This window comes from Lobosporangium transversale, assembly GCF_002105155.1.
Source record: "Lobosporangium transversale strain NRRL 3116 chromosome Unknown BCR41scaffold_53, whole genome shotgun sequence".
NCBI classification, from domain to species: domain Eukaryota; kingdom Fungi; phylum Mortierellomycota; class Mortierellomycetes; order Mortierellales; family Mortierellaceae; genus Lobosporangium; species Lobosporangium transversale.
Window position 1 is genome coordinate 239,116 of NW_019029031.1, and position 10,536 is coordinate 249,651.

At 39.9% G+C, this 10,536-nt stretch overlaps 1 protein-coding gene across 1 annotated transcript; it reads left to right on the plus strand.

Moving 5' to 3' along the window:
- Positions 1-1,857: 1,857 nt before the first annotated feature.
- BCR41DRAFT_374688 (hypothetical protein) lies at positions 1,858-3,224 on the plus strand (the record flags this gene model as incomplete). Its single annotated transcript, XM_022026893.1, has 3 exons — positions 1,858-2,062; positions 2,326-2,401; positions 2,675-3,224. The coding sequence occupies 3 exons, from the start codon at positions 1,858-1,860 to the stop codon at positions 3,222-3,224; spliced, it is 831 nt and encodes a 276-aa protein (XP_021876878.1).
- Between the last annotated feature and the right edge of the window lie 7,312 nt (positions 3,225-10,536).

Consider the following 10,536-nt stretch of genomic DNA (forward strand, 5'->3'; position numbering starts at 1 on the left):
ATTTCTTTTGTCAAATTGGCTTCGCCAAAAAAGATGCAGAGTTGACTTCGCCAAAAAAGATGCATAGTTTACTTCGCCAAAGTAAAGCAATCGATCTCATCAGAGATGTTGAGGTTTTCTCTTTTGCTCTTATGAAAGTGATCCAGAATATTCTTCTCGTTCGTCTGATCTAATGTTCAGACCCCCTGAGTTCGTCTTTTTGCCCCAGAAATCATCAATCTCAATTAGGCCAACCGACCTTCGGTTAACACTTACCCGAAGGTGGCGAGATAATTGGTTTTGTTGATTTCGCTGCAAATGGAGCAACGATTAAGTGGATTTTTGGGGTCTAAAGGACTTAAGGGTAGACAATGCCACATCGTTAGTTGCGCGGTGCCGATGGCATATTTCCACTTTTTTTTCTTTATCTTTTTATTTTTATCCTTAACTAAGCATTGCCTCCAATCCCTTGACCTTCCCTAAATTCACCTTGCTCGAACAAAATACTCTATTATATGCATTAGAAAGCCTAGCGATGTTCGACAACAAAAGAGTATGGAGCATTTATATTTCCTCATCATTCATGATCTCTACCCATTCTGTAGGCGAGTGCCAGCGCTCGTATAGCTCAGCCTTTAGGGCATCAAGCGCGACGAGAACCAAGAGCTCAACGGGTTGAAGGGCTCTTCTCTGCTTCGCCTTCTCCGCTTGCGCCCCTTAGAGCTCCCTTGGGTGTGTTCGCGTGCCTGCCAGTTCCTCCGAGTTGATACAAGGAGGATTGGCAGGTCCGCAAACTAGCTTCACTGATCATGCCAATTGAGTTTGCCTTGAGCGCCATTGGTGTGGACATACTTGGAGTACTGGAAGCCTTAAGAGTACTAGGAGCGAATATTTATGCTTGGATAGCCTTTCATCGCCGCCGGCAGCCTCGTTTACCATTTCTCTTCAACCGTTCCCCTCCTACCATTCCCCTCCAGTTGTTTTCCTCCAGTCCCTCTACTCCTCTGATCTTCATTTACCTATGAACGCTTCCTCCACGATAACTCCCTCCATGATGCCTTCCTCCTTTGGACATCCTTCTTTGACACCTCTTGGCATCTTCGCAGCGCACTCACTAATCAAGAACAATGCTACATCCACCATCCACAACACTGTTATTTAAATGCCATTTCCACTATTTGGGTCTCTTTGAGCGATCGCCCCTGCCATTATCACACAAGCGAAACCCCATTTACCGTTTAAAGATGGTGATCATGAAGAAGCACAAACATTTTGGTGGGTTGATGATTGGCTGTGCGCTCCGCCCCCTTGTGCACAGCCCCTCCGTCCGTTACATTCTTTATTGCGCATCGTGAATTTAGCAACCAAAACACCTCTGGATCTCCTATATCCTTCCTTCCTTTGACTCCTTCCGACTTCTGGCTTTAGTGAAATGCATAGTGAAGGGAGGACCACATCAATAACCTTTTAATTCATCATTACTCCAGTCTTTGACTCCACCGCCGGCTCCATAGACCCTGCCGCTGATTCAACCCTTAACCCCACTATTGACCCAGCCTAGCAACAGTCCTATGCCACACGAATAGAAGGGAGCAGGGGAATAAGGACACATAGGAGGCCCGGCTCACCTGGGTCAAGGGGCATTAAGTCGTGCTTCATCTTCTGCTTTTTTCAACTTCAAAAAAAAGTGCATAGCTTCCTAAGCATGTGCTTGGTATGGGAACACGATGCAAATACGTCTCCAACTACTTAGCTACAAGATATAATTAACAAATGACTATCTACAGGAATATTATGAAAGTGAGAAGCTCACATAGATGAGGCATCCTAAGTTCAACAAATTAATGCATTCTGAAGTGACTCTACGAACATGAAGCAATGCCAACAACAACACGCCAAGCTAAGGCCGCTTCCTTAAGGGTGTGCTTGCAGAGGACTTTAAGGATCACCTACCGCTTATCCTTCTGGCACAAGGTGGTGAAGAGGCTATGGCAGTGCACACTGCTCAACAAGGAACTACTTTGCTGCAAAAAAGTTTATAGCAGGCAGTTGACTTTGTACATTTTACACACTATGAGAGGAGGTAACCTCATAACGACGCCCCATTTCAAAACCCTCGAAGAAAAAGCTAGTTCCTGACAAGTACGTCGACTCTATGTTTTCGCAACTATCGAAGAGCCCTAGCTTGTTTAGATTCATAGACTTCTGTAGCCTGCAATAAAGGCAGACATGAGCTCATTCGATACTGGTTCATAGATTGAGGGCGTCCTGATTCATAGACTGAGGGCATCTGCGCTTGCTATTCTATTGATTTTAAATAAAGAGCCAATAATATGAATCTTATAGCCCTTGAGGTCAGAGCGTTTCTTGGCGACTACGGGGGGGGGGGGGAACCCATGTGCAAAGTATGTTTATGGCGAAGGTAAAATAACCACCAAAGCGGGCCCAGACAGACGTAAGTCCCCTTCTATGCTCTATTTCAATGCGGGAACAGGCCCTGTATAGGCGAGAGTAGTATCCTTTGCAAAGCCCTATTTGTTTTTCTGTTATATAGAAAATAATGCAGCCATCATTTATCTCTCTTCTCTTCACCTCTTCTCTTTAAAATTTTGAAAAAAGGGCCACAGTTATCACCTTTTTTTTATCTATCTCTTTTCTTTTTTTTTTTTATTCGTTCACTCTTACTCCATCGCAGCTTCACCTTCTGCGCCCACACAAAAAAAGGAACTGCCCTTAGTAGACGTTTTCCCTGTCAGAAATATTTTGTTTTAAAGACAATGCCTATATGTTACACTGCTAGACGACCAACCAACGGTCCACCTGCAGGCCCCAACCCGCCTGCCCCGCTTTCATTACAGGCTGAGGTACTTGCTGCCAATGTGGGTGCAGACGCCAATGCCAATGCTGCTGCAGATACCAATGCCAATGCAGATGTAAATGCACCTGCAGGTGTCGCTCTTAATGCAGGTCCTGCTGTCGATGCAGTTGCGGCTGCAGATGTCATTGACCATATCGAGGCAGATGTCAATGGTCATGTCGAGGCAGATGTCAATGGTCATGTCGACGTCGGTATCGATGTTGATGGTAATGCCGGCCCCGATGGTGATGAGGATGGCGAGGATGACGACGTGGCAGAGCCATTATCCCCCGTCTTCTGCATGAAGCCTGATTTCGTTGATGTCACCCATTATGATGATATTCAAGGCGTATTACAGCTGCCGCCACAGGAGCATGAAGGCCTTTGAAATGTTCCCCCACCTAATCTGCCTCAACACTGCTCTAGCGCCGAGTTTGGTTCTTTTTTTTTTTTTTTTTTTTTTTTTTACTTAGCGGATCGTCAAACATTCACCTTGCTAAAAAAAAAAAAAAAAAAAAAAACACACACACAGAGAACTGATTGGTGCAGTTTGTTAGACGCCACCAAGGAGGGGGAAAGATAGAGCAGACCCTTCCTCTAAGCTCAGTAGTATGATGTGGTTCCAACAAATAGAGCAAAACAGAAAAAAAAACCCAATAAATATAATGCTCACATATTCTTTGCTCACCTTGTCATTATATCTTGTTATATTGTTATATTTGACGACTTTATGTCTTTTGTTTTTATTTTATTTTGTTTTTTAAGAAAAAAACGATGTCTTTAAAAAAAAAAAAGGGAACACGAAGCATTCTACTTTGTATTTAATATATAAATAAAATACGTGGTTTATTTTATTTTTAATATAATCAAAGTTACATGTGTCTTTTTAAAAATAATCGAGTCACATGCATCAAATATGTTATTCTGCGTCGTCATAGAAGTAACAGTAACGTGGATCAACAATATATAATTTCACAGACAATCTTTTGTACGATGTCGCACTAGTTCGCCTGTTAGAGAAATACCTAGATTTCAGAGAACAGACAGGACCGAGTTGTGCACAGAAGAAAGCGCAAAGCGAACGTAACCTTCAAGGCATTGTCTGTAATCGCACTTGGTCGTGCACTAATAATCACGTCCGTGTTCGAAATCTTTCGAACTCAGCATGAAAGTTAAGATCTTGGTAATTTGCCTACAATGGGATAAAAAACGTGCACAAAATAAGTTTTTTTCAAACCTTACCAACATTCAGGGCCTATATTCCCCTTATAGTAAATTCCAATTTTTATCAACATGAAAATGTCGCTTGTCTAACGGTCTCTAACGGCTCAGGAACAATAAAAATAAGTTTCATTCGTTCCTTTGGATTGCCATACATAGTTATGTGTAGTTTTTTTTTTTTTTTTTTTTTTTTTTTTTAAAAAAAAAAAAAAAAAAAAAAAACTGAGGACAGAGTACTCGCGTTCTTTATTTCTTCTCTTGATAATGAACGTAAACTTGGTCAGAGATCGTAATGTTAACCATTTTCGGTTAGATTCACTATCTACAGACGATTTTTTGCATTTTTTAGACAGTGGTTTCGATGGGCTTCTAAGAAATGCCTGGAATATGTTTATTGAAGCGACGCGTTATGAGGTAAAACCCCTCTTTAAATGCCAAAGGTGCAGGTGATGAATGGTAATATGTGATAGAAACTCTAAAGCTCCTTGACAGGAAAAATAGTACTCAATATCATTCAAGATATGATAGCCTTTTCTTTTTTAAATGGATCCATTATTTCAGTGGTTATGGTTTATTTAGCTAGCGAAGGAGAAATTGTCCATTATTATAAAGAGTTCTGTCTTACACGGAAGAGAGGTCGTTCTGGCTCCTAGAGTGCCTCAAGTTCAAAATAGTCTCATTAAGAATTACCAAGTATCATCCTATGATAAAAACTAAAGTAGATTTGCCCTATAATGGTCTGGCTAGCACCTTACTATTTCAAGTCTAACCAAGGCAAAGCTTTGCTTATACTCAATGGGGGTCTTTTTTAAGAACGGCCTTATTTAATTGTGAGCGGCCTTGTTGACTAAAAGGATCCCAATGATGCCTTTCTGCATCGAATATCTCCATCATTCCAGGTAGCTTTTGTCGCACAAGACCGGACCAGAAATATTCTCATATTTTCTTTTATATAATAATTTTAATGCCGACCTGTACCTTGCTATAAATATGCAATAATTGAGGGGAGTATGGAATGTTGGGTTAAATTTAATAAGTCGAGTACACTTTGTATGGCTGATATATAGTCATATAGTTTGAATACAGTTGTGGAGCGCGAAATATTCCTTCAACCGTAAGGTTTTAAGGAAATGTTGCCCTTGTTTTGGTTTAAGGGATGGGGATTTGATAAAAAAAAGTATGGTATATATATGGTATATAGCGCTAGCATGGTTGCAACTACATCATTATAAGCATCTACGCTCGATCTATAGTCATCAGAGTAAGACAATTTTTTTATATATGCTACCGCCAAGAAGCGCGCCCGAACACCTTTTTTGCAGCATATTTACATCCCACTGTAACATACCAATGCACGGTAGCCAAAGGATAACCCACATTACTCAATGTGTCCAACAACATGATTTTTTTTAATAAATCTCCATTAACCTTACCTTCACCCAGACTACGAAAGTTCATAGACGCTATGCGGTCATAAAAAGTTCGGCGCCTTCTCTTTCTGGGTTTACCTAGGAACTTAGGAGAGAAAAGAGATTTGAGTCTCACCCATGAAGAGCAAAATATATCTATTTGTGCATAAATGAGTTGGAATCGGTCGCAAAAAATAAAGCAATTAGACAAAAGTGAAATTGGTAATCTGAAAAAAATTATTTTATTTCTTAACGAATGTTATATTTATATATACAATTGCATAAAATAATTTTAGCTCAAGCAAATGTGGTTTGACCTGCATGTAATAATGTGGTTTTTTTTTTTTTTTTTTTTTTTGGACCAAATTAATTAAGTATCCGTGCGTTAGATGGGTAGTCAGATTGTGCGAGATCGTTAGTCTATGGAGATGTGGTGCTGCTCACCCCATGGCCCCCCATTTTCACTATATAGCATAACGGAAGATGTGGTTTTTGTCGCATCAATAGCAAACTAGCCTTTCTTTTTTCTTAGGTAAAAGCGCGGGGTATAGTGGCCTAGAACATCCTTGTTGGCCGCCCCCCCAGTTCTACGCCCAAACTACTCTGTATATACAATCGAACTTCGCTTCATAGCATCATTGACATTTCCTGCTCTTCAAGATATCCTTGTTGAGCTTCGTGATGGCATAGTCGCGAGAACGATTTCCTAAGAAACCGCTCTCATTGCCAATAAAAGCTCCAGATCATGAAAGCGATGAGGGCTGTGAAGATGGAGCCAGATAAAAGAAGTGATGCACAGCAACATCAAGGAACCAGCAATTCATTTAATTATTTATAAAGAATTTCCAGGGGATCTGTTACAACCATGCAGTGGCTTATGAGCTGAACAAGGTCCAATTTTCTCTATTTTTGATGAAGTTGTGAATGTCTTTTGTTCTCTACTCGATGGTTGAATTGTTTTGGTGGCTGATTTTGATATTGCACCGCCCGCGATGGACTTGTAACAAGGGAAATAGTTGGCTCTCAAATACATAAGAATCACTGACCAAATGGGTTGACCAGCAGCGTGTACTTTTTTTTTTTTTTTTTTTTTTTTTTTAATTAGCTGCACATTCTAAAAAATAGTCAGAAAGTCTAGAGCTCTAGAAATGATATGCCTTTTGTGCATTGCAGGAAAGACATACTAGTACCATCTCAAAGCTGCTTTTTCAAAGAATATTTAACTTTATCTTGCATGGGCCGTATTTTAGTAGAAATCAAGCAGTTGTAAAGTCCTTATCAAATAGTCATAACTGGATATATTTTTCATGCTTTTAAATTGAATAGAGTACTTCCGTTTTTATACGCAAACTCAAAATTTAGTTTTTACACACTCACTATCCTGGCCAACTGGAACATCTCACACGGATAAACCGAGTTTCAAGTTCTTTATAAACATTGGTTTTATGTCTTCTCTTCCGCTTTCTTTTTTTTCCCCGCGACAAGTCTCTCTCAAATGTCACCTTTACATATTCTGTTGTGCCTCGAAACCACCCTTCGTCGCTTCACAAAGCAGACCGAACCTCCTTCCTTAAGCGCATAGAAAGCTTAAATATGCTCGACAGAAGAGTGCATGAAGCTCCCATGCCCTCTCATCGCTTCATAATCTCTCTTCACTCCTCAAACGAGTGGCATTGCTTGCATAACTCGGTACTTATGGCGCCGGGCTCGACGATGTGACTACCTACTCAATGATTTTGAACAAGTCCTCTTCACCCTACCTCCTCTGTGTGTAAGACAGTGCCCTCTAAAGGTTTCTTAGATGGGCTAGCTCTTCCGGCACTAGAAACATCGGCCGGTCCACAAGTTGGCTAGCCATGACGATTAAGCTTACTTGATGCGAACATACTGAGGGGGCGAGGAGGAATAGGACTGGAGTTTTATAATTGAAGCTTCGTTCGTCCTCATCAGCGACCTCATTCCCATTTCTCTTCTAACATTTATTTACCTTCTCGCTCTACCTATATTTACTACTTCTCTTCCCGTTCTTATCTCCTACAATATCTCTCTCATTGACGTCTTTCTCCTTGGCATCTCCCCTGGTACCGCTATAGCGTGATCGCAAGCCAAGAGTAACACATGAGGGAACAAAATGAATAGTGTAGTAGCTGCAATACTCCTTTCAAACATCCTTTTCATTTTTTGAATTGCCTTGGATGGTCTCGTGGGCCCCGCTCCTATAATACCATGGAAGTGAGTATCCATTTATGATTTAGCGATGTCTTCATTGCATATATATACCATAAAATTGAAGCGTACGCGCATTTCTACACAATGATATAGTTTCCCATTCTGTAGCGCGTACTATAAAACGTGTAACTCGTACGATGTACCTTGTAATTCCAGTATCTCTGAAATCTCTAGGCCCTTTCATTCTATGGTCTCCTCATGCCTTGACTTTGCTAAAAAAAACGTCAAAGAGAGGTGGGCCAGCGATAACCTTCAATTTCACGATTGATTCAATCCGTGGATCTGCTACCGATAATCTGAATCCCCCCACTAGCTTACCCTCAGTCTCGCCGTTGGTCCAGCTTAAAAATTGCGACAGGTCATGCACCTGCAAGAGGAGCGTGGTCAAGGTCTCGGAGGCCAGGCCCACTTGGGCCGAGGGCCATTAAGCTATACTTATAACATTTCTATTTTTTTTATTTTTATTTTTATTTTTTGTTCTACGTTTTTCTAAAAAGAAAAAAAAAAAAAAAAAAAAAAAAAAGGCACACAATTCTCAAACTACGAGCGGAATATAGCAGTTGGATGCAAATATTATCACAGTTGATACCGCATTCAGCTGTCAGCATAACATCTTGGTTAGTGACGCAGTGTGGGATTTGAGACAAAGGTGCAGCTTCCTGCTGCCTGCAGATGGATGAACGCTACACTCCAAAAGTGGTGGAATAATCAAGCTAAGGTGACCAAAATTCTACTAATTATATGTATACTAAAAAAGGACTTCAGGGATAGAAGTTATAAAATAAAGGAATATAAATAAATAAAAACACACATGTGGAGGACCTGCCAACAAAAAACAGGCCGAGATAAAGATATTTCATTAAGTGGGAGCCAGCAGGTACCTTTGGAGACGACTCCCTAATTGTTGTTCTCCCACGGGCTGTTGGAGTCATAGTACTGGAGTCCGCTCACCAGGGACCCGTTTTGTAAAAAGACTACAGCTGGCGGTCGGTTCTGTATATTTTACAAATTGTGAGAAGGGGCGCCCTTGCGATGGTTCCATGCTCCAATATGCGTCGCGGCTTTTGAATGACGCGAAATTATGTCAGTATGATTTGTAAAGGCTTATATTTATTATAATACCCTGTAGTCTATAAATAAGGCAAACGCGAGTCAATCTTAGTTTATGCTTAACACCCACGTGGTTCAAGGCTCGCTCGGCCTTGGTTCCCTCAAGATATTGGGATTACCTAATACAGAGACGTCTGTGCCTTATCGCTCTATCAATTCAAATATAATGAACTGTCTTTGGTTTTCTGTTGGAATGGAACACAGACATTGATGTACTCAATGTACCACTTCCTTTTTCCCTTGATGGTTCTTGGGAAATGGTCATAACGTACATTAGCTTTGGTGGCAAAGCAAGCCTCAGATGTAAAGTTATTATATGGGGAGAAAAAAAAAAAAAAAAAAAAAAAGAGGTATCGATCGCTCATATCATTTGAACATGACCCCATATTTTTTTAATCTAAAACGACGATTGAATTGGTTTAGCGGCATTTCATTCGCAACAAATGAGTCAATTGGCTGCCGATACACTCGAGAGTATTCAAAACATATGGGATCGCGACCAAATGAAACGGACTATATGCTTTCATACTTGCTCTAGTTGTCTTCTGACGCCTATGAGCTCAATTCCGAGTGCAGCAGGGCTGGTGTCCAATTAGATGAAGATGAAGTATAGTTGAATAAGTGGACTTTTTCTGTATATTAAATAGTAATGAGACTATGTGCACAAAAAGTAGAGAGACTAAGGCAAATACAAAGGTGAATAGAAACATCAGTATTTTTATGTGCAATATGAAGAAATAAAAGGATTGTAAATACACATTGATTTCTGTTTTTTTTTTTTTTTTTTTTTTTTTTTTTTCTCATTCCTAACGTTATGACTGCTTAGATAGGCATCGTAACGATAGGAGTGCACAGGTATAAGCGATTACAAATAATTCCTTGGAGGCCAAGTTCACTTTGCCTTTATTCAGTGCACAAATCGTTTTGGTCCGTTATCTGAAAACTAGTGATTGGGTGTTGTCCTTTATTTATTTATTTTTTTTTTTTTAGCAAATCGAACTTGTGCATGTTTCTCTTGGGTTGCACAAAGCGTGGTGGCCGTTGATCATGTCTGCAGGAGAGAATGTTTAGTATTTTTAGAGCATATAAACATGTGGCTTGCCATTGGACGTTAAAAGTAGGGCTATCCGAGTTTTGTTTAGGCTTTAGTTAAAAAAAGGGTCTATGAAGTTGCCTGCAGATAAATATTATTATAATAAAGGGCCCTTTATCTTTCAAAAAGAGGTCATTTAAAAAGCAACAATGGATTGAACATGTAGGCTTTATATTTCTTGAATACTCTCGAATATATTGGCAGCCAGTTGACTCGTTTGTTGCGAGTGAGATGCCGCTAAACCAATTCAATTGTCGTTTTTAGATTAAAAATATGATCAAATGAAATGACAGAGGATGATACTCTTATTTGTGTGGTTAAATAAAATTCAAGTTCCCCAGTCCTCGGATAGATTGCTTTTTTTTGAAATAAATAATGTGTGCCACCACACCCCCAAATACGGCTCTATTAACGCCTCCACGAATACAATGATACGTATGTAAGCACCATTAAAATACTCTTTTTTTTTTTGCCCGCCCTAGACGTCTATGTATATATAAACTTCATTTTCTCCTTAACTCTTATCCCAAAAAAAAAAAAAAAAACATCTCTCTTGCCCTATAACACACACTTTCAACTCAAAAAGACACGCTAACGCATTTTTTAAAAAAAAAGAAAAAAAAAAAGAAAAGAAAAGG